At 35.4% G+C, this 25,403-nt stretch overlaps 1 protein-coding gene, 1 long non-coding RNA gene and 1 other non-coding gene across 42 annotated transcripts in view; 2 read left to right on the forward strand and 1 right to left on the reverse strand.

Annotated features, from left to right (window-relative positions):
* Positions 1-9,344: 9,344 nt before the first annotated feature.
* On the forward strand, positions 9,345-9,435 carry mir142a (microRNA 142a). The gene has a single exon (NR_030090.1). It is a non-coding gene; the product is annotated as a microRNA 142a (primary transcript).
* Positions 9,436-20,380: 10,945 nt separating this feature from the next.
* Positions 20,381-22,674, forward strand: LOC141385732 (uncharacterized). The gene is made up of 2 exons (XR_012406634.1): positions 20,381-20,932; positions 21,091-22,674. It is a non-coding gene; the product is annotated as an uncharacterized lncRNA (long non-coding RNA).
* Positions 22,675-22,703: 29 nt separating this feature from the next.
* The window catches only part of tspoap1 (TSPO associated protein 1), a 258,828-nt gene continuing 256,128 nt past the window's right edge, over positions 22,704-25,403 (reverse strand). For all 40 annotated transcript variants that reach the window (XM_073951847.1, XM_073951852.1, XM_073951845.1 and 37 more), the window contains one exon: positions 22,704-24,415. In XM_073951847.1, the coding sequence (XP_073807948.1) occupies positions 24,182-24,415 (234 nt within the window). In that variant the 3' untranslated portion in view covers positions 22,704-24,181. The remainder of the gene's footprint in view (positions 24,416-25,403) is intronic.

A 25,403-nucleotide genomic window follows, 5' to 3' on the forward strand; every position in this document is an offset into this window, starting at 1 on the left:
TATTGAATTTAAAATATTACTTCTCACCTATAAAGCTCTAAATAATCTAGCTCCTGTTTATCTAACCAACCTTCTGTCTCGCTACGAACCAACTCGTTCCTTAAGATCTCAAAATTCAGGGCTTCTGGTAGTACCTAGAATAGCAAAATCAAGTAAAGGAGGTCGAGCCTTCTCTTTCATGGCTCCTACACTCTGGAATAGCCTTCCTGGTAATGTCCGAGGCTCAGACACACTCTCCCAGTTCAAAACTAGATTAAAGACCTATCTGTTTAGTAAAGCATACACTCAGTGCATCACCTAGCAGGTTCCACACTGGCTTCTGCATCTTGCTTATATACACTATGAACAGCAGCTACGCTAATTATTCTCTTTATTCTCTATCTTCACCTGGGGATACTCTTCCCGAGGTCCTCAGATTAGGCGGAGTCACTGATTGGATCCAAGACCAGCGACGTGATGATCCCAAGGATTCCATATCCGGGACCAGGCCATATCCTGAGCTGCTGCTGCGCTGATGGTCGTGGGGAGTGGAGAACATGTGTCTGATTCCAGCGACGCTCCAGGGACAGACGAGTCTTCGCTGAGGCCATCTTCCAGCATAAACCACGGCGAATGAAGTTCTGCACAAGACTTTTGGCCAGCGGAGAAATTAAAATGGTCGTGCCCAACTGAGTCTGGTTCTCTCAAGGTTTTTTTTCTTCACTCCCATCAGGTGAAGTTTTTTTTCCCTCTCCGCTGTCGCCACTGCCTCGCATGGTTCAGGATTGGTAGAGCTGTGCATCGATGAATTTGCTCTTCAGTGTTTGAACTCTCAGTAATGATTAAATCACACTGAACTGAGCTAAACTGAACTGAACTTAAACACTAAAACCTGAACCACACTGTTCCAGTTACTATGACCATTTATGTGAAGCTGCTTTGACACAATCTACATTGTAAAAGCGCTATACAAATAAAGCTGAATTGAATTGAATTGAATTGAATCATTAATATATAAAGATATATAATATATATATATAAATATTAAACAATATTTAAAACGCATTTCCTTGATCAAATAATTGTAACATTTAAAATACTTTTTTAATACATAAAGATATTATACATAAAAATAAGTATTGAACATTTCTTTTTATTCTTAAATATATTTACAAAACAAAATATCTTTTATAAATATAAATAAAATTAAATATTTATTTTTTATGTGAACAAAATGTCAAATATAATGAACAATAATATAAGGAACTCAATATTACATTTTAAAATATAATTAATATATATAAAGATAAATAAAAATAAAACTATTAAACAATATTTAAAACCTAATAGGCTTCCTTGATCAAACAATTGTAACATTTAAAGCACTTTCTAATACATAAAAAATTACTTAATTAAAATTAAATATAAAGATTAATGTGAACAATTTTCCCAGAGATGGGTTGCGGCTGGAAGGGCATCCGCTGCGTAAAAACTTGCTGGATAAGTTGACGGTTCATTCCGCTGTGGCGACCCCGGATTAATAAAGGGACTAAGCCGACAAGAAAATGAATGAATGACTGAATGTGAACAATTTAAAAATAATAATAATAATATATATATATATATAAGCTCTAATTAGTGAAGTATTGAACATTTCTATTCTCAAATGTCTTTCTGAAGGACAAAGGCTTTGAATCGGGCGGGAAAATGTGTCATAGTGAAACTAAAGCAGACGAGAGTCAGATCTCAGCAGCTCACCACACCTTTTTCCACTCCGCTTTTATAATTGTTCAAACAAACCTTGTGGCCTTGCCCTCAAACACACACACAAAAGCACACACACTTTTACATGTACTAATATGCCAGACGCTTTTTAACAGAAGCATTTCAAACCGTTAGAGAGTTGCAGTAAATCAAATGCCATGATGTTTATTGTTATTATTATTATTAAAACTGCTTATATTCTTTGTTGTTTTTATTTCCTTATACTTGTATCATACGTAGCTTTTATTCTTGTTTATGTACACTGTAAAAATGCATGTTGGGACAACATGGAGGAAATAATTTAACTTCATAGCTTTTACAAATTTAAGTAGGGTGAACATAAAACAATGAAGTTGTCCCAACAAAACCCCTCAAGAATTGTGTTAATTCAGCTCATTTTTAATAAGTAAAGCAAATAAAGTCACATTTTTTGAGTGTAAAGCACTTTGGATTAACATTACATATGAAGTGTGCTACAGAAATAAACGATAGGGCTGCGAACAGACTGCAGCACTCATCTAAGATGAGCTGAGGAATTGAAACCAGTCTGAAAATAAATCTGCCGGCCCTCAGACTGCACCTCTGCATGATCTGATGAGCACAAACACGCTGCGGCTTTAAAAAAAAAATACCACAGCTACTGAACAGACCCTCGGAGAAGCCAAAGATCTGGGTTAAAAATCACATTCACATGCACTGACAAATGAGCACGTTATCATTAATCGACTGACGTGGAGCACAAATGTCAAAGTCAACCACATTCAGAGCTGATCCCAGCTTACATATGTTTAATACGCTGACATATTTCTGTAAGCAAACGTATGATCGATGCACAGTGTTTTGCAGGTGTTACAGACAGGAAATACACACACATACATACACACACACACAAACATATATATACACACTCGAGTGGCTTTCCTGTGCTGATCATATCTGCATTTCTGCTCTTTCAGTCAACTTTTACGCTTCACTTGAGTTCAGATAACCAACATTAATATGTCTACTGCATGAATAGCTGTCATTTAATGTATTGTTTAATGAACAATGAACATTGTGGGGCTATTTTTGATTGTAATGGGATGAGTTGGTGAGGTTTGGGGTGTGAAACAACTTTTTTTTTTTTGGTACGAGATCTTGCATCCTCTAAATGAAATAGAGATTTAACTGGTGGAGTTTTATTTCTGTATTATTATTATTGTTTGTTTTCACTTTTACTCATTTAGCAGATGGTTTTATCTAAAATAAAAGCAACTAAGTGAGGATAAAAGAAGCTCTTCAGATCAACAGGGAGTTGCAGACTATATTACTATAGGGGGAGGGATTTTACAGGCCTTACAGTCTTAATTTAATTCAATTGAATCACATCGAATCATTTAAAAATGATTCAAATATAAAAAATAAAATAAAAAAACAATGTATAATGCATTTAAATGTGTTAGAAGTTGTATTCGAAGATGAATTGTTACCTGCATATAATAATTAGCACTTCAAGAGCAGTTGCTAGTCATATTTTAAGATCATTCATTCATTTTCTTGTCGGCTTAGTCCCTTTATTAATCAGGAGGCCACAACGGAAGGAACCGCCAACTAATCAAGCAAGTTTTTTTTACTCAGCGGACGCACTTCCAGCCGCAACCCATCTCTGGGAAACATCCACACACACATTCACACACACACTCATACACTACGGACAATTTAGCTTACCCAATTCACCTGTACCGCATGTCTTTGGACTGTGGGGGAAACCGGAGCACCCGGAGGAAACCCACGCAAAGGCATGGAGAACATGCAAACTCCACACAGAAACGCCAACTGAGCCGAGGCTCGAACCAGCGACCTTCTTGCTGTGAGGCGACAGCACTACCTACTGCGCCACTGCTTCGCCTTTAAGATGATTCACTAGTTGGATTTTAAGATGATTCATTCATTCATTTTCTTGTCGGCTTAATGCCTTTATTAATACGGGGTCCCCACAGCGCAATGAACCGCCAACTTATCCGGCAAGTTTTTACGCAGTGGATGCCCTTCCAGCTGCAACCCATTTCTGGGAAACATCCATACACACATTCACACACACTCATATACTACGGACAATTTAGCCTACCCAATTCATCTGTACCGCATGTCTTTAGACTGTGGGGGAAGCCGGAGCACCCGGAGGAAACCGCATGCAAGTGCTGGGAGAACATGCGAACTCCACACAGAAATGCCAACTGAGCCGAGCCTCGAACCAGCGACCTTCTTGCTGTGAGGCGACAGCACTACCTACTGCGCCACTGCTTCGCCTTTAAGATGAATCATTTGCTGTATTTCAAGATGATTTGGAAAACGGTTCACAAACTGTTTTGAAGTGATTTGCTTGTTGCATTTTAAGATGATTTATTAGTCACAACGATTCGACTGTTGTATTCCAATGTACACTCACTGGCCACTTTATTAGGTACACCTTACTAGTTACTGGTTTTGACTCCCTTTTTCTCTTAGAACTGCCTTAATCCTTCGTGGAGTAGATTCAACAAGCTACTGGAAATATTCCTCAAAGATTTTGCTCCATATTGTCATGATAGCATCACACAGTTGCTGTAGATTTGTCGGCTGCACATCCATGATGTAAATCTTCAATTCCACCACATCCCAAAGCTGCTCTATTGGATTGAGCTCTGGTGTCTGTGGAGGTCATTTGAGTACAGTGAACTCATTGTCATGTTCAATAAACCAGTATGATATGATTCACGCTTTATGACATGGTGCGTTATCCTGCTGGAAGTAGCCATCAGAAGATGGAGACACTGTGGTCATAAAGGGATGGACAGCAACAATACTCAGGTAGGCTGTGGCGTTGACACGATGCTCTGTTGGTACTAATGAGCCCAAAGTGTGCCAAGAAAATCTCCCCCACACCATTACATTACCACCACCAGCCTGAACCGCTGATACAAGGCATGATGGATCCATGCTTTCATGTTGTTGATGCCAAATTCTCGATCATCAGAATGTGGCAGCAGAAATGGAGACTCATCAGAGCAGGCAACGTTTCTCCAATCTTCTATTGTCCAGTTTTGGTGAGTCTGTGTGAATTGTAGCCTCAGTTTCCTGTTCTTAGCTGACAGAAGCGGCACCCGGTGTGGTCTTCTGCTGCTGAAGCCCATCCACCTCAAGGTTGGCCGTGTTGTGTGTTCAGAGATGCTCTTCTGCAGAGCTTGGTTGTAGCGAGTGCTTATTTAAGTTACTGTTGCCTTTCTATCAGCTGGAACCAGTCTGGCCATTCTCCTCTGACCTCTAGCATCAACAAGGCATTTGTGCCCACAGAACTGCCGCTCACTGGATATTTCCTCTTCTTCAGACCATTCTCTGTGAACACTAGAGATGGTTGTGCGTGAAAACCCCAGTAAATCAGTAGATTCTGAAATACTCAGACCAGCCCGTCTGGCACCAACAACCATGCCACTTTAACTTTAGCCATCTCAACTTACATCAGTCAAACTGAATAAACAAATCAAGTTAAACTTTGTAGTTTTACAGTGTTAGACGTGATTAATCCCAATTTATTTTGCCCAGCACTAACTTTATTGTTTGTTAGCCTTAAGTGCTTTAAGTCTTGGTCAATTCTTGCATTATTTGTCCCACACTTTCCTTCTAGGTCAGTCTGATCATTGACTTCCCTCTGACTTCTTCACACAGAACCACACACACGCGCGCGCACACACACACACACTTTGGCATTTCCTTTGCTTTTGCAACTGTTAAGCAATGGAAGAAAAAACTGAAAGAGCTCAGGAGAACAGAAAGCAAGATAAGACTGGATGATGACTGAACAACTGTTACCTAATGTGAGATTTTAACTAGCTCATGAAGCACTGTATCCTCTAATTAGTATAATTAAAGAGCAGGTGATGTGGGGTTTCAGAGAAATATCTTATTTATAGTCTGTAAAGTAGCTGTACATCAGTGAAAATACATTTATCAAAAAAAGTGCATGCTAAATAAAGATATGGTCTCTTAAAATAAAGATTCAGAGCTGAATCACTTTAATGAGTCATTTTATTTTCAAATCTTTGCCACATTCTACAGCAACATTTGAAAAAGACCAATCAAAACAGACTGTCCAATCAGAGGAAAGCTGGCTTATGGAAGGGGGAGGGGTTTACAGAGCGTACAGTCTTGAACTTTTTCAAAGGAATTGCATCAAATCATTGCAAAATGATTCGATAAAATATGATTCAGTGGTCACATTTCAAAATAATTCAGTAGTTGCATTTCAAGATGATTCAGTGGTTATATATCAAGATGATTCGGTAGTCAAATTTCAAGACAATTTTGTAGTCAAATTTTAAGATGATTCAATATTCGCATTTCAAGATGAGTCATTAGTCATGTTTCAAGATGACTCGTTAGTTACATTTTAAGATGATTCAGTAGTCATGTTTAAAGACGATTCTTTAGTCACATTTTAAGATGATTCAGTGGTCATGTTTCAAGACGATTCAGTGGTCATGTTTCAAGACGATTCAGTAGTCATGTTTTTAGATGATTCAGTAGTCAAATTTTAAGATGATTCAGTAGTCATGTTTCATGATGATTCAGTAGTCATGTTTTAAGATGATTCAGTAGTCGCGTTTCAAGATGATACAGTAGTCGCATTTCAAGATGATTCAGTAGTCGCATTTCAAGATGATTCAGTAGTCACATTTCAAGATGATTCAGTAGAAACGTTTCTAGATGATTCAGTAGTCATGTTTCAAGACGATTCAGTGCTCTTTTTCAAAATGATTCAGTAGTCATATTTCAAGATGATTAAGTAGTCATATTTCAAGATGATTCAGTAGTCATGTTTCATGATGATTCAGTAGTCATGTTTTAGGATGATTCAGTAGTAACGTTTTAAGATGATTCAGTAGCCACTTTTCAAAATGATTCAGTAGTCACATTTCAAGATGATTTGGAAGTCTTATTTCAAGTAGATTCAGTAGACTTTCAAGGTGATTTGGTAGTCATGTTTCAAGGTGATTCAGTAGTCGCATTTCAAGATGATTCAGTAGTCACATTTCAAGTAGATTCAGTAGACACATTTCAAGATTATTTACAAGTGATGTTTCAAGATGATTTGGTAGTCTTATTTCAAGATGATTCTGTAGTCACATTTCAAGATGGTTCAGTAGTCATATTTCAAGATGATTCTGTAGTCACTTTTCAAGATGATTCAGTAGTCTTATTTCAAGACGATTCAGTAGTCATGTTTCAAGATGATTCAGTAGTCACTTTTCAAGATGATTCAGTAGTCACATTTCAAGATAATTCAGTAGTCACGTTTCAAGATGATTCATATTTCAAGATGATTCAGTAGTCACTTTTCAAGATGATTCAGTAGTTACATTTCAAGATGATTCAGTAGTTATATTTCAAGATGATTCAGTAGTCACATTTCAAGATGATTCAGTAGTCACGTTTTAAGATGATTCAGTAGAAACGTTTCAAGATGATTCAGTAGTCACATTTCAAGATGATTCAGTAGTCACATTTCAAGATGATTCAGTAGTCACATTTCAAGATGATTCAGTAGTCACATTTCAAGATGATTCAGTTGTCACATTTTAGGATGATTCAGTAGTCACATTTTAAGATGATTTAGTAGAAACGTTTCAAGATGATTCAGTAGTCACATTTTAAGATGATTCAGTAGTCATGTTTTAAGATGATTCAGTAGTCACATTTCAAGATGATTCAGTAGTCACATTTCAAGATGATTCAGTAGTCACATTTCAAGATGATTCAGTTGTCACATTTTAAAATGATTCAGTAGTCACATTTCAAGATGATTCAGTCGTCACATTTCAAGATTCATACCTTAGTGATGAACAGCATTACAAGATAAAGTTTGAGCTGCATTTTAAGATGAAATGCATTTCAAAATGAACCACATTTTAAGATGATTCACTACTTGCATTAAAAAAAGGAATTACTGATGCATTTTAAAACCACTAATTGCTCAATTAGCAAGTTGTCTTTGGTGAAATGTGTGCAATTACATAGATTACATAAATAAATGAGAATAAAAGCATATTAGTGCAATAGACATCCCTGACTGACAATTAAACAACAAACAAAACATCTTCACTCCCTTTAATTAAAACAAATGGCTTGAAATAAAGCTGTTTTTCAAACCCAAACACACTGAAAAAAATATAGTTCTTTTGGATTTACTACATTTTTTTAAAGGTAAGTTGTTGCAAACAATTCATATGGGCTGAATTTACACAAGCACATGACTACATTTAATGTGTGTGTTTATATTCAGCCCATATTAAATAGTTTGCAACCGCTTAACATTAAAGGAAATGTAGTATATCATTATTTTCAGTGCAAAGCCTCAACGGTGCATTCATCTTTAAATAAAAAAATAAAAACGGGTCTCAGCAGAGGAAATGTGTGCGCGTGAATATCTGCGGACACTAGCAATGTGCTTAAATGAGCGGGGGGCAAAATGCGGCAGCCAATCAGAGTGCAGCTTGCGATTCTGACTGTTATTGCCTCTTCCTGTGTGGTCGAGCGCACGTGGTTGGCAGCGAGATTAAATAGCAGCACTTCTTCTCTTTTAGGCCCACTTCTGAAGAGGAAGACAACTAACACACACTGCTAAAACCACTGGAGGAGGAGGAGAAGATGATGAAGATGAGCCAACTGTGGGCTTGATCTACCAGTATGGATGGCACCGAGAGATAATATTAGGAGCGGTAATGTATAATTATGCTTATAGCTGGATGTTAGGACAGTTTTTGTGTGTGAATTTGAAGTATTTTAAGATCATTTATCTTTAATGCGTCACAAAATGCATAACGTTGTGTTCATTTTAAGCTTAACTTGTAAAACTTTGGTGTTTGTATGCATTTATATTGGATTATCTACTGATGCATGAACAAAATTAGGCTTTTTGTGGAGCGTGAATAAGTGTAAAGAGTATTTCAGCACATTGAATAACTGATAACGCGCAGTTTAAAGTCAGTTCCTGTTCAACAATCATTTCAAAATTGGGATACATATGCATTTTTAGGATTTCATCGCCGTCTCTTCTGAAATTCTGCAAAGATAATTACATTTCTTAACAAGTATCTTAATAAACACTGAAAAAATTTACGATCAGGAACTAAAACTTGGCTCTTTTTGACAGTAAAAAGCTTACTCATGCCGATCAAAATGGCTGCCGTCTGATATACAGGAAGACGTTTGCGCTGTGCATGAAATGGCGCATTGCATATATTAAGGCTTTTGATTTTATTCAGTGCTGATTTACTTTTAGTTGATGCCTATTGCATAAACTTTGATGTAATTTAAACAAATCATGTGTGGCAATGCATTTGCTGTAAGCGTCTACATAACGCACACCACCGATTATTAATCATAAAGATGATTCACCCATCCATGCATGTCTTATGTTAAAAAATATAAATTCATTTTTTTTTTATAAAAAGCTGTGAGTTTGAAGTGTTTGTGTAGTTTGGGTGGGGTCCAGAAGTGTGTGTGTGTGTGTGTGTGTTTATGTGAAGGAGGAGTCCGAGATGTCTGCTTTTATCAGGAAGTCCAGAAACATCAGGACAAAAGGACGTACAGTGCAGTCATCCATAAAGTAGAAAGCACTACTAAACCCCTCGCCACAGTGTAGTGTTTCCTACTTTATGGATGAGTGTACTGTTGGCTGCTGGGAACACTTCGTGACGACTGAAACCAAAGGAAAAGAGGAACTGGCTTTGTTTCGTAAAGTGGTGCACGTCTCATAGTGTCACAAAGCACATCCACGTGAGACGCGCACGCTTGGGGAAAATAAAGCCACGTTTCTTTCAACTGGCTATTCAGCGAGTGCATGCATGCTGTTCACACTTTAATAAAGCTTTCAAAATAAATCAAACGCATTTTTGTGTCTCATTTTTATGTGCACATGTTCTTTATTTATGTCCATATTACACTGTTCAAGTCGCATTTCAGGATGACATTTTAAGAAGATTCAATAGTGGCACTATAAGATGATTCAGTAGTCATGTTTAGAGATGATTTGGGAGTCTCATTTCAAGATGATTTTTTGATCACATTTTAAGAACCTCTAGTTGCATGAAAAAAAAGTTAAAAAGATAAAAAATTTTGTTTTGTGAAAATATATTTTATTTCTTTAAAAAGTCCATATTGCAACAAGTTGCATATCAAGATGATTCAAAAATCGCACTTTAAGAGGATCCAATAGTTGCATTTCAAGAGGATTCAGTAGTTGTCTAAAAATGTTTTGGTAGTTGTATTTTAAGAACCTCTAGTTTCATTTAAAGAGAAATCTCAAGCATTTTAGGAATCTCAAGTTGCATGGAAAAAAACTAATCAAACATTTTTTTGCGTCCAGTTTGATGTGAAAATTACTTTATTTCTGTTGATTAGTTATTGCATTATAAGATGATTTGGTAATTGTATTTTAAGTAATTCGATTTCAATTTAAAGATAAATCTCAAGCATTTTGAAAAACTCCAATTGCATAAAAAAGGCTTAAAAATAAAATAAAAAACATTTTGAGTCTCTTATATGTAAAAATATATTTAAATAATATTAAATTAATATTATGAATAATTAATATTATAAAATAATTATATTAATATTAAATAATATGTAAATAATATACTTTCTGTAAAAAGTCCATATTGCAACAAATAGCATTTTAAGATGATTAATAAATGACATCTTAAGATGATTTGTTAATATCTAGTTGCTTGAAAAAAAATAATCACTAATTTTTTTAGTGTCTAATTTTACTTAAATTGTACTTTATATCTGTCCATATTGCAGCAAGTGGAACTTCAAGATAAGTTTAATTATATTCACATTTGCATTTTAAGACGAGTAGTCATGTTCAAAGATGATTCGATGGTCACATTTTAACAACCTCTAGTTAAATTTAAAGATAAATCAAAAGCATTTTAGAAATCTCTAGTAGCATGAAAAAAAGCATTAAAAAGAATCTAAACCATCTTTAGTGAAAAATACCTTATTTTCTGTAAAAAGTTCATATTGCAACAAGTTGCATTACAAGAGGATTCATAAATGAATTTTAAGGGGAATTAATAGTTTGAAGCAATAGCTAATCGCATTTTAAGAGTCGCATTTCAAGACAATTCAGTAGTCACATTATTCGAAACTCTAGTTTTCTTTAAAGATAGGTCTCAAAGCACTTTAAGAATCTCTAATTGTGTAAAAAGCATAAAAATATCAAACACTATGTAAAAAATTTGTAAAATTTGTATGTAAAAAATACTTTATTTCTGTAAAAAGACGCATTTAAAGATGATGTGGTAGTCACATTTCAATAAACTCTAGTTTAATTTAAAGATACATTTGTAGTTGCTTGGGAAAAAATCATTTTATGCGCCAATGTACTTTAATTATCTAATAACTAGTAACTTTTAACAGATAAAGTGATATATATATATATATATATATATATATATATATATATATATATATATATATATATATATATATATATATACACATATTGTTTTTTTAATCTTATATATATATATATATTTATATATATATTTATTTTTTTCCAATAGTCTTCAGAACAAACCATCATTATACAAGAACTTGCCTAGTTACCCTAAAGTGGCTAGTTAACCAAGTTAATCTTTTAAATTTTACTTTAAGCTGTAAAGAAGTGTCTTGAATTATTTACTGTCATCATGACAAAGATAAAATAAATAAAAACAAACAGGGGGGCTAATAATCCTGGCTTCAACTGTGAAGACATGTATATATGTCTTATATATATATATATATATATATATATATATATATATATATATACAATTAACAAGCAGTAATATAGCATATAATTCAAGAATTGCATTCTAAGAGGATTTAATAGTTGCATTTCAAGATGATTTGGTAGCTGCATTTAAGGAAACTAGTTTATTTAAAGATAAGGGTCAAGCATTATAATAGTTTTCTAGTTGTATTAAAAAAAGCTTTAAAATACTAAAAAAAAAATTTAGAGTCTAGTTTTAGGCGAAAATGTACTTTATCTCTGTAAAAAGTGAATACTGCAACAGGATGCATTTCAAGATGATCATTAAATCATCATTTTTAAATCAATTAATTCAACAGTTGCATTTCAAGATGATTTGGTAGTCACATAATATGAGGATTCAGCTGTCACAATTACACTTTACAAGTCGAGTAAAGGAGGTCAAACCTTCTCATTTATGGCTCCTACACTCTGGAATAGCCTTCCTGATAACGTCCGAGGTTCAGACACACTCTCCCATTTCAAAACTAGATTAAAGACCTGTCTGTTTAGTAAAGCGTACACTCAATGCATCACCTAGCGGGTTCCACACAGGCTTCTGCATCTTGTTTATATACACTATGAACAGCAGCTACGCTAATTATTCTCCATTTCCACCTGGGGATACTCTTCCCGAGGCCCTCAGACTATGCAGAGTCACTGATTGGATCCAAGACCAGCGACGATATGATCCCAAGGTTTCCATATACTGGACCAGGCCGTATCCTGAGCAGCTGCTGTGGTGGTCATGGAGGAGTGGAGAGCATGACACTGATTCCAGTGACGCTCCAGGGACAGACGAGTCTTCGCTGAGGCTATCTTCCAGCCTCCACTGCTGAGACTGCAGCTCTGCGCAAGACGTTTGGCCAGCAGAGATATTAAAATGGCCCAATTGATTCTGGTTTCCCTCAAGGTTTTTTTTCTGCACTTTCGCCAATTAGTGAAGTTTTTTTTCCCTCTCCGCTGTCGCCACTGGCTTGCATGGTTTGGGATCGGTAGAGCTGCACATCTCCAGTGTTTGGACTCTCAGTAGTGATTTTAAATCACACTGAAGTGAGCTAAACTGAACTGAACTGAACTTAAACACTAAAAACTGAACTACTCTGTTCCAATTTACTATGATCTTCTATGTGAAGCTGCTTTGACACAATCTACATCGTAAAAGCACTATACAAATAAAGCTGAATTGAATTGAACATTCAGAAGTTTAAAAATCTCTAGTTTAATTTAAAGAGATCTCCAGCATTTTAAGAACCTCTAGTTGCATGAAAAAACAAACACAAACACATTTAAATGCCTCGTTTTCTGTGAAAATATACTTTATTTCTGTAAAAAGTCCATATTGCAACAAGTCTTGTCATTCACTTCAAGTAAATCACAAGGACTTTCCTCACAAAGCAAGACGCCTGTGGTGCTTTCCCAAAACACATGCACAGAAGAAGCGTATTTACAGGTGGGTTCCCCAAAGAAATGCATTACAAAAATGTACAAAAGATGAACAGAGAGTCTCTTTCTCATTGTATGAAAATATCATACGGTAAATCACAAACTACAGCAGTCTCGCAGGCCAAACACGGCCTCCTGCAAATCAAACACACACACACACAACGTAAATACGTGCAACTACTACGACACACACACACACACACACACAGTGCTCAGCATAAATACAGATCTCTCTTGAACATGAATATATGTCCATATCCAGTAGATTAGTTGCTACCAAAGCCAAAAATAGAGCTTATCTAACCAATAAAATTAAAATAAGAGCCTAAAAATAAGGGAGATGTGGGAAAATGTTGAATAGAATCTTAATAAACAAGAAAAATGAAGTGAAGCATTAAAAAAATAATATTAATTTGAGTTAATTTGAATTGAAATGCTTTATCTTGTTCCTAAAGACGTGCTTATTTTACTGAATATAACTGCTTCATTTAAATGCACCATAAAGGATCGTCTACATCAGGGATGTCAAACTCAATTCCTGGAGGGCCGCAGCCCTGCACAGTTTAGTTCCAACCCTGCTCCAACACACTTACCTGTGGGTTTCAAACAAGCCTGAAGCACTCAATTAGTTTGATCAGGTGTGTTTAATGAGGGTTGGAAATAAACTGTGCAGGGCTGCGGCCCTCTAGGAATTGAGTTTGACATCCCTGGTCTACATTCAATGAGGAACGAAGAGAAATATGAATGAACAAAGGGACTGATTTATGCTGAGCGCTGTAGCTAGAATAAATAAGGCTGAGTATAGATGGAAATCCATCATGCATGCAGTCAGCTGTAGTAAACTCAGAGTTAAGACTAAACCAGGTCTTATAAGGCTAGTGTTAGTTATTATGGCCTAGATTATGTCTATATTTGCGGTATATCGACGGTTACGGTGAATCTGAGCGCAGGAATCACTGGATTACACTGAGGAATACACCAGATAAATGCTCATTTCAGAGGGACTTCATTAATTGTGTTAGATGGCAGATTATTTAGAGAATAGCATAAAGTAATGGTAAAAACAATGCTTGATTTGCTGCTCTGTTTGGATAAACATGTCGGTGTCAATAGCTTAGTGGTGCTGTGCGCTGACATATAACACTGACGTGCTCACGGCGAGCTGAGTTTGATTCCTGGCTCAAGGTCCTTTGCTGATTCTTCCTCTCTTTCTGCTCCCAATGCTTTCCTGTCTGAAATCTCCACTGTCCCATCATAATAAAGGTGAAAACCTCTAAATAAAATCAAAATAATATCAAAGCAGTTTTATTTTAAGATGCACTGAGAAGCAGGTTTTCTAACTAATGCATCAGAATACATTTTTTTAAGCCTAAAACAAGGAAAATAAATATGCAAATGGGAGAGGATAAATAAATTAATAAATTTTTTAAATGATTTAATATATATATATATATATATATATATATATATATATATATATATATATGTTTAGAAAAAAAATATTGTACACACACACACACACGCATGCACACGCACACACACATGCGCGCACACACACACAAATAATAAACATGTAATAAACAATAACATGTAAAATGTTATTGCACTATAAAATAACTGTTCAAATGTAGATTAGAAATTAATTTAATCATTTATTCCAGTGATTTTAATAATGAATTTTCAGCTTCATTACTCCAGTCTTCAGAATCACATGATCCTTTAGTAATCACTCTAGTATTAATTATTATTATTATTATATTCATTTCATTTCATTTTCTTGTCGGCTTAGTCCCTTTATTAATCTGGTGTCGCCACAGCGGAATGAACCGCCAAATTATCCAGCAAAGTTTTTTTTATGCAGCGGATGCCCTTTCAGCCGCAACCCATCTCTGGGAAACATCCACACACACATAAACACACACACTCATACACTACGGACAATTTAGCCTACCCAATTCATCTGTCCCGCATGTGTTTGGACTGTGGGGGAAACCGGAGCACCCGGAGGAAACCCACGCGAACACAGGGAGAACATGCAAACTCCACACAGAAACACAAACTGAGTCGAGGTTCGAACCAGCGACCCAGCGACCTTCTTGCTGTGAGGCGACAGCACTACCTACTGCGCCACTGCCTCGCCGTCTACATTATTATTATTATTGTTATTATTATTATTATTATTATTGGTATAGCAATAAAAGCAATAAAGACTGGAGTAACAATGAGAAAGCAGCTATTTAAATGGTCAATAAATATTTAACTTTTATATATTTTAATTAATTTAATAAATGCCGCCTTCATGAACAGAAAAATAAAAAGAAAAAAAATAGAAAATAAATGTGTGTGTGAAAAAATGTTTAGGTATTTAAAGGAAATTGAGTTCTTTTGCTGAAATATAATTTTTGTTATGAGTAATTTTGTTATTTGCTATGCGCTCTGTATTAATATCACAGTATTTCTGTCTGCTTTGCCAAGACAAATATCTGAACATTCTTAAACTCAAGTTAAATTTACAGAAGAATCAAACTTACATGCTTAAAAAGTGAGTCAAACATTAAATCGAAACATTAAAACTAATGTTTTACATTAACATACACTTACTGAGAAGCAGGTTTTCGGAAAATACATCAGAATTCATTTTTTTCAAGCCTAAATACAAAATAATTAAATATCCAAATGAGAGAAAATAAACAAAATTAATTAGGAAAAAATTTAATAAAAAAAAAAAAATAAAAAAAAAAATATATATATTTATATATATATATATATATATATATATACATACAGTGCTCAGCAAATATAAGCACACCCCTCACAAATCTCTCTTTTAAATTCATATTTTTAATAGGAAGCTCTACAATATTATATTTGTGCATATACATTAAGTTAGTCAGTACTGAAGCCAAATCTGGAGCTAATCTAACAATACAATAACTGTCCAAAAACTAGTGCACTAAATTGATATGTCATAGAAAAATATTAAATACTAATTTAAAAAAAGAGGAGAAATCAAGTGAAGAAAAAAGAAAAACTTAGCTGAAATTTTGTAGGTTGTGATTGATTTTTGCAATGTTTTGCTTTAAATTAATCGTATTACCTTTCAATTTATAAATAAGTTTGGATGACCTAAATGTTATTAAATGTTATTTTATCAATTTAAATGTTATTTTTAATCAGTTTTGTTTAAATGCACCAAAATACATTGCCTATATTCACTGAGAAATGGAGGAAAATATTCATTTCAAAATGGGCTGTACACAATTACGCTGAGCTCTGCATGTCTAAATATAATTAACAAAATATTACCATTTAAAATATTTTTTAAAAACTATTAAAAATATTAAATTCTTAAGTAAATGAATCTTAAATCATTTAAATAATGTGTAGATATTTAAATGAAATTTATTATTATTTTTTGTTTAAATATAATTTTGGACATGTTTGTTATGAGTTCTCTATTAATTTTTCAGTATTTCTGTCTGCTTTGCCAGTATAAACATTCTTAAACTCAAGAATAATAATATAAAAAAATGCTTATAAAGTGAGTGAAACTATTAAAAAAATCTGCCTAATGGAGTCAGAAAACAAATAATTCACAAGTAAAAGAAGTGACATTCCTCCTCCCACAAAGACATTAGTTTCTCTCTGCGTTTAAGCACTCGCTGACCTAAAAGCTTCTCATGTAAATGCAGCTGATGCTGAGATATATCTGCGCTGGAAAAGGACAAAACTACTGAGCAAGCAAATCATTTTCGCAGAGTTTCAGAGAAGCAGAAACGTTCATCTGCTTCCCGTCTGAGAGCGTGTTTCAGCAGTAGCCCCGCCCCTCTGACCGCCTGGCGCTCTGTGATTGGCTGTTTTTGGCAGCAGATGTATAGTGTGGTTTTTATTAATTGAATTAAGAGATGCAAAAGTTCAACCTGAGAGACGAGCCCCGTAAAACACACTAAATCTAATGCTAGCATTGCGATATGCAGCGTTCACATGCCTTTACAACACTCCTAAAACGGAGGAAAAGGAAAGAGGAAGTACATAATTACATCATGAGAACATTAAAACAGAGCTCATGCAGAAAAAAAGCCTACCCTTTGAGTTTTTCAACATATTACTGTCGAGTTCCACGAGAAAAGGCGAAAATGAGCTCAAATAAAGTTCATTACGCATCAATAAAACATGTATAGCATGCTAATGAATGATAGTAAGTGTATTGTTTGTGTTTTTACAGACTAAGCAGACTGGTAACACTTTAGATAAGGTTTCCTTTGTTAACAGAAGTGATTAAGTTGTAATTATCATACTATACTGTATGCTGATTTTAACACTTATCAATGCATTATTAAAATTAAACAGTAATGGACTGACAAAACTATACATGAATAAAAACGAATGCCTGTGAAATAATATGTATTGCACATTGCTGGACACATTAGCAAAGATAGACCTGTGATGTAAAGTGTTACCGTATGCATGTACATTGATAACAGTCAGTGCTTAATTTGTGAAGTCCTGGAACAGATCGGGGTAACAAACCGGGCATGTTACCCGAGAATGTAGAGGTGTCACACTTGACAGTGGAGAGCGGGGGGTGGGGTTGGGTGGGGAAGTTGTCGCGGATGAAAGTGGAGGAGGGGGATTGGTAAAATAAGGTATCGGATCAGATTTCCGAGGTAATGGATCCGGAATGTTCCAGCACAAATTAAGCCCTGATAACAGTTAATACTGCAAGCAAACAATGCTTTTCTTACTAGAGTTTTTGTCTTGTTTCTAGTCCAAATATCTACACTACCTGACAAACCCCTCGTCGATTGCAGATAACAACTTGACTTCTAGTTGATCATTTGGAAAAGTGGCAGAAGGTTGACTTGATCTGTTGAGCTGCATCCCAAACATCACAAATAATGCAGAAGACCTACTGGAACCAGCATGGACTAAGATTCTCACAGAAATCAGTCAAGTTTGGTGAAGGAAACATCATGGTTTGGGGTTACATTCAGTATGGAGGTGTGCGAGAGATCTGCAGAGTGGATGATCAACATCAACAGCCTGAGGTATCAAGACATCTGTGCTGCCCATTACATTACAAACCACAGGAGAGGCACAATTCTCCAGCAGGATAGCGCTCCTTCTCATACTTCAGCCTCCACATCAAAGCTCCTGAAAGCAGAGAAGGTCAAGCTGCTCCAGGATTGGCCAGCCCAGTCACCAGACATGAACATTATTGAGCATGATGAAGGAGGAGGCGTAAAGATGAACACAAAGAGTCTTGATGAACTCTGGGTGTCCTGCAGGAACGCTTTCTTCTTCATTCCAGATGACTTTATTAATCAGTGATTTGAGTCATGTCAGAGATGTATGGATGCAGTCCTCCAAGCTCATGATGGAGTCAGACACAATATTCATTCTGTGTCCACTGCAGCAGGACTTTATATTCTATACTGGACATTATTTCTGTTCAGTGATGAGACTTTAGCCTAAGCAGAGTCAGACCTTACTGTCCTAATGACATCATTAATAATCAAAGCATGATCATATTTAATTGTGCTCAAATAAGCAAAATCTAGAGGCCTTTGCCTTTCATTTAAGCCACTTCTATAACCAAATGATCAACTAGAAGTCAACTTATTATTTGTTGATCCTAAAACTTGAATAAGCGACAAGACTTTTGTCAGGTAGTGTTCAAATTCTTAAATCAAGAAGTATTTTCTAGACTAGCAGAACAATATGGTTTTGTTAACAGGAATAATGAGTCAAAATTAGGGGAGATTTTACTTAAACAAGCCAAATGCCAATGGGGTCAGAGAAATAATCTTGTTCTTCCCTTTGACATAAGATTATGTTACTCACCCCATTGGCAGATTATTTTGCTTGCTTAAAAAAAAAAAACTCACTTAACTTTGCCTCGTTATTTGTGAAAACAAGACAATATTTTCTGCTCGTCTAGAAAATGCGGTAACACTTTATAATAAGTACACACTATAAATCATTTATTAAGCATTAGCAAATAGTGAATTCATTATCTGTTAAGCATTAAGTCTACATTAATAAACGTTAGTAAGCAGTTTATAACTGCAGCTACAAATGCTCTATTCTTGACTTGCAAACATATTTAAAATGTGCTTAATAATCATAGTTTCATACTTTGTTAATGATTTATATTTCAGTACTAAATTAAGTATTGCATTATTTACAAACCAGTTGTGTTTGAGAGTAGTTGAGGGTTTTTAGGATCATTCAGAATGAGTTAGTAAATGATTAATAAACTATTGAAATCAATGTTTATATGTCTTATTATTCAGGCATTTATTAATGGTTACTATACATGTTAATAAATGCTTTATTAACTCAACTTCATCTAGTTTTGTGACCTAATCTAAAGTGAGGACTATTCATGCTTTATAAATCCCTTATAAATGACAAATAAAGGCTCAGTTAAATGATAAACAAAAAGAATAAGATTATTCATTTCTATTCATTTATTCGTCCTTCATAATGTCCAATTCATTGATTTCAAATAAAAAATAAATCTTTGCAACCTGATCTAAAATAAAATCACTGTAGAGTTTAAACATTGCATCTTATTATATTGTTAAATTACTATGTTGTTGTTGCTGTTGTTTTATTCAGTTGGATGTCGTATTTTGACACTCCTGTTATTCAGCAATGTTTAAACTTGATCAAAATTGTACTTTTTAGAAAACATTGCAAAGATGTTTTGTTCATTTGATTCTGAGCCTTTAATAGTCATTTATAAGGCATTTATAAAGCATGAATAGTCCTCACTTTAGATTAGGTCACAAAACTGCATGAAGTTGAGTTAATAAAGCATTTATTAACATATTAGTTAACTATTAGTATATGCCTGAATAATAAGACATAAATGTTGATTTCAATAGTTTATTAATCATTTACTAACTCATTCTGAATCATCCTAAAACCCTCAACTACAAATGGTTTGTAAATAATGCGATACTTAATTTAGTAATGAAAAATAAATCATTAACCAAGTATGAAAATACAATCATTAAACACATTATACAGGTGCTTATAAGTCAAGAATAGAGCATTTGTAGCTGCAGTTATAAACTGCTTACTAACATTTATTAATGTAGAGGTAATGCTTAACAGATAATGAATTCACTGTTTGCTAATGCTTAATAAATGATTTATAGTGTGTACTTATCATAAAGTGTTACCGAAAATGCTTCTTGATTAAAGCACTATTAGATATTTGGACTAGAAACGAGAAAAAAACTCTAAGTAAGAACACAGAAACAAAATATGAATATAATATCATCAGTAGAACATGAGTGCATCACTGACAATATATGCATTCAGCTGCATGTCTTATTGAGTCACTTTCAATGGAGAATTAATGATTTGATCAGCCTTTTATAGTAACAAAAGCAACATAAAACAGCTAAACGGACACAGTTCTGCAGTCTTGGACCCAACTAGTAGTGCAAAAATCTTTGCAGTGACATAAAAATACATATTTAGTCACTATCCTTCATTTTATTTTCCTAAAAAAAAGTCTTGGGAAAAACATCTCCATGTCAGCATTTCTCCTCTAAGTGTGCTTGCCCTGCAACTTGTGAAGAAGCTCTGAAAAATCATGCTTTTCTTACTTGCTTTCAGTGCAATTCTTAAATCAACAAGCATTTATTAAACAAAACAAATCATAATGATGTCAAAATGAAGTGAGTTTTCCCCCTTAAAACAAGCTACATAATCTACCAATGCACTCTCAGAAATCAAGGTACATGAGCTGTCACTGGGGTGCCTTTTCAAAAGGTACACATTTGTACCTAAAAGGTCCATATTATTACCTCAAGGCTACACATTAGCACCTAAAATGCACAAAAGTGTTCCTCTTAAGATTTGTGGGTACTAATATAAGCTTTAAAGGTACCAATATGGACCCTTCAAGTAGAAATGGTACACATTTGTAGGTACACATTTGTACTTGAAGGGTCCATATTGGTACCTTAAAAGCTTAGATTAGTACCCACAAATCTTAAGAGGAACACTTTTGTGCATTTTAGGTGCTAATATGTACCCTTGAGGTATTAATATGGACCTTTTAGGTACAAATTTGTACCTTTTGTAAAGGTGCCACCCCAGTGACAGCTCACATACCTTGATTTCTGAGAGTGTGGCGTACAGGGTTTCGGTAGGTTCCACCAAGTCAAATGTAAGACATTTTGAAGATCATCATGAATATGATTTCAGACTTACATCCTGTATAAGTTAAAGTTAAATACTAAGCATTTTTTTCCTTTCCAAAGATGTATTGTATTGTGTATTTATATAGGGCATTTATTGTGTATGGCCATACAGCCAAAGCGCTTCACATTAATGAGAGGGGTCTCTCCGTACCACCACCAGTGTGCAGCATCCACTTGGATGATGCGACGGCGGCCACAGGACAACTGCGCCAGTGCGCTCAACACACACCAGCTATTGGTGGAGTGGAGAGACAGTGATAGAGCCAATTCAATTGATGGGGATGATTGGGAGGGCATCACCGGTAAGGACCGACGGAGGAAGTTTGGCCTGGACACCGGGGTTACAGCCCTACTCTTTACCAGAAGTGCCATGGGATTATTAATGACCACAGAGAGTCGGGACCTCAGTTTAACGTCTCATCTGATAGACAGCGCTCACTGACAGTATAGAGTCTCCTTCACTACACTGGGCCATTAGGACTCACACAGACCACAGGTTGAGCGCCCCCTGCTGGCCACACTAACACCACTTCCAACAGCAACCTAGTGTTCCCATGTGGTCTCCCATCCAGGTACTGACCAGGCTCAGTGTGCTTAGCTTCAGTGAGCAACCGCTCTTAAGCTGCAGGGTGATATCCAAACAAGCAAACTCTAGTTGCATACATAGACTCTAATTTTAATAAATTTAACTCTGGTTAAAGGTTTTGTTAAGGTGTATTGTTGGTAATTGGATGAGTGTTGGCCTGATTGGAAAATTAAGACCCATTTAAAATCATTTAAGACAATATTTGAGTGAATTAAAGATTTTTTAAGGTCTAAAATTTAGTTTTTGAAACTTTTTAAGAGCCCCGAGGACACCCTGGTGTAAGAAAAATGTCAAGTTTGTTTTACTTTCCCATTATTTTATTACATTTTTATTGTATTACAGTGGCTCAGTGGTTAGCACTGTCGCCTCACAGTAAGAAAGTAACTGCCTTGAGTCCCGGCTGGGTTAGTTGTCATTTCTGTGTGGAGTTTGCATTTTCTCCCCGTGTTGACATGGGATTCCTCCGGGTGCTCTGGTTTCCCCCACAGTCCAAACACATGCGCTATAGGGGAATTGATTGACTAAATTGGTCGTTGTGTTTAAGTGTAGTGTGTGTGTGTGTACGTGTTTTTGTGACATATCAGGACACAAATCTGTATAATGTAATCTGTATAATCTGTATAATTTCTCAAAATGCTTATAAATCCAACAGAATGAGTTTAATCAGAGAGTAAAGCTGCAAGTCTCCTGTGATGGTTGGGTTTAGGGGTAGGGTGGGGTGAGGGCAATATAATATACGGTTTGGAAGGTATAAAATGAATGGAAACCTATGTAATGTCCCCACTTTTCACAAAAACAAACATGTGTGTGTGTGTATGAGTGTGTGTGAATGTTTCTGGGTTGCAGCTGGAAGGGCATCCGCTTTGTAAAACATATGCTGGAATAGTTGGCAGTTCATTCCGCTGTGGTGACCTCTAATTAATAAAGGGACTAACGCGAAGGGAAATGAATGAATGATGAATATTATTACATTATTAAATATACCCCATTAACAAGCAGATTATTTAGCTTGTTTTAAACTCACTTTTTTTGCTAAAACACGACTGTCTAGAACAGGCATGTCCAAACTCAGTCCTGGAGGTCCGGTGTCTTGCAAAGTTTAGTTCCAACCCCAATCAGACACACCTGGGCTAGCTAATCAAGCTCTTACTAGGCTTTCTAGAAACATCATTGCAGGTGTGTTGAGGCAAGTTGGAGCTAAAATCTGCAGGACTCCTTCCCTCCAGGACTGATTTTAGACCCCCCTGTTCTAGATAATGCTTCTTGATTTAAGAATCATCATATATCTGAACTAAAAACAAGACAAAAGCTCTTAAGTAAGAAAGCATTTTGCGATTGTGAATTATAAGCGAAAGCAGGTTCTAAAGCGGTATTGGTTCATTGAGAATATTGAGCTATATTTTGGTAGCATTTGTATAATAACGAGAAGCTTTTCAGCAGGCATGAGCTTTAGTCACAGCTTAAAGGGTTTATATGAAACCCATTTTTTTAATATCCACAGGAGATTGCGATTATTATTTGTGAAGAAACAGTCGAACACACCAAAGCGCTGGTAAATCTGCATCATTATCAGACTCTCCTATCATTACACGAACAACACGCACTCAAACAGACACAACAACATACAAGTTAAAGGGATAGTTCACCCAAAAATGACAATTCTGTTATCATTTACTCTCCTTATTACTTGTTTTAAACCTTTTAAGAGTTTCTTTCTTCTATCAAACACAATAGAAGATGTTTTGAAAAATGTTGGAAACCTGTAACCATTGACTTACATGGTGTTTTTTCCTGCTACATTTCAAAAAATGAGATTTTGTCTTGTTTCCAGTCCAAATATCTAAAGATTCTTAAATCAAAAATAATTTTCTTGACAGCACAAAATATTGTCTCGTTTTCAGAACTATTAAGTCAAAATTAGGATAATCTCTCGTTAAAACAGGCTAAATAATCTGCCAATGTGGTCAGCAAAATAATCTTAATTAAAAGTGAAAACACGATTATTTTCCTGAACGCATTTGCACATTATTTTGCTTGTTTTATAAAAAAAATACTTATTTTTGATTTAGTATTACTGAAATCAACACAATATTTCTTGCACAGTTCAGAAAATGCTTCTTGATATCAGAAATATTACATATTTGTACTAAAAACAAGACAAAAACTCTAAGAAACACATTTGTTTTTGCATTATATAGAAGTCAATGGTTCCAGCCTTTCAGCATTCTGCAAAGTATCTTATTTTGTGTTCAACAGAAGAAAAAAACTTTGCAACCACAGAATAAATAGTGAGTAAATCTTCATTTTCGGGGGAACTGTCCCTTTAAAAGTGCAATCTGCAGCTGATTGGATCTCACAGCTCGACTATTCCTTCTTGCTGGAGCCCAGTTTTCTGAAGAGTCTCCTGCCTTTGGAGAAAAAGCTCTTCTTCTTTTTCTCTGGCTGAGCAGCGTCGGGTGATGGAGGACTTTCGGGTGGAGACTGAAACCGTTGATTACTGTCCGGCTCCGTATTCGATCCGGGACTGGATTCAGGATGAGCTTCTGGATGAGAGACGCTCACTGCATCCGGATGTTCAGAGGATTCGGATTGGCTCGTCTGCAGGAAACAACAGACACAGGTCAAATGTGAGCACTTTCCAGATGCGTTTTTCAATGCTTTACTAATGTGTCACATTATATATTTAAATAAATATACAGCTACAGTCAGAATTATTTGCCTTCCTGTAAATTTAATTAAATTTTTGTCCAATATTTGCCAAACAGATTCAGGAATTTTTCACAGCATTTTCAATAATATTTTTTCTTCTGGGGAAAGTCTTTTTTGTTTTATTTCGGCTAGTATAAAGGAAGTTTTCAATTGTTTTAAACCAAATTAAGGTCAATATTATTAGCCCCCTTAGGAATATTAGTTTTAACAAATCACTCATGTTATATAATGACTTGCTTAATCACTATAACTTGCTTAATTAACTTAATTAAGCGCTTAAAAGTCCCTTTAAGTCAGCGCCAATAACTTAGTGGTACTGTGTGCCAACATGTAGTACTGAGGTGCTCACAGCGACCCGAGTTCGATTCCCAGCTTGAGGTGCTTTCCTGATCCTTCCCACCTCTCTCTGCTCCCCGTGTATTCCTGTCTCAACTTCACTGTCCTACCAAATAAAGGTGAAAACCCCTAATAAATATAATTATAAAAGTCACTTTGAGTTTAATATCTTTTTAGATACTAAGATATTTTAGTATCTTGAAAAATATCTAGTCAAACATTCTATACTGTCATCATGTAGCCTGTAACGGTTGCCGTATATTGGTGGAATTTTTGCGTCCCGTTCTCTCTCTCTCTCTTTCCCCATCTCTACCTGTCATATCCTTTAGGTCCGCCTTCGCGGAATCTGATTGGTCAGGAGACCAGTCACTCATCATTGGGTGACGTGGCGCTGTCACATATAAGGACGCCAGGGAGAGCGGATGACAGCGCGCTTTTCCTTTGATCCCGTTTTTGTGTATTTTTGCCGACATGATTTTGTTATTCGTTAATTTTGTTTAACTTTCGTTTGGATAAAATTATTTAGTATATTTTCTGCCCA

This window comes from Danio rerio, chromosome 5 (genome assembly GCF_049306965.1).
Source record: "Danio rerio strain Tuebingen ecotype United States chromosome 5, GRCz12tu, whole genome shotgun sequence".
NCBI classification, from domain to species: domain Eukaryota; kingdom Metazoa; phylum Chordata; class Actinopteri; order Cypriniformes; family Danionidae; genus Danio; species Danio rerio.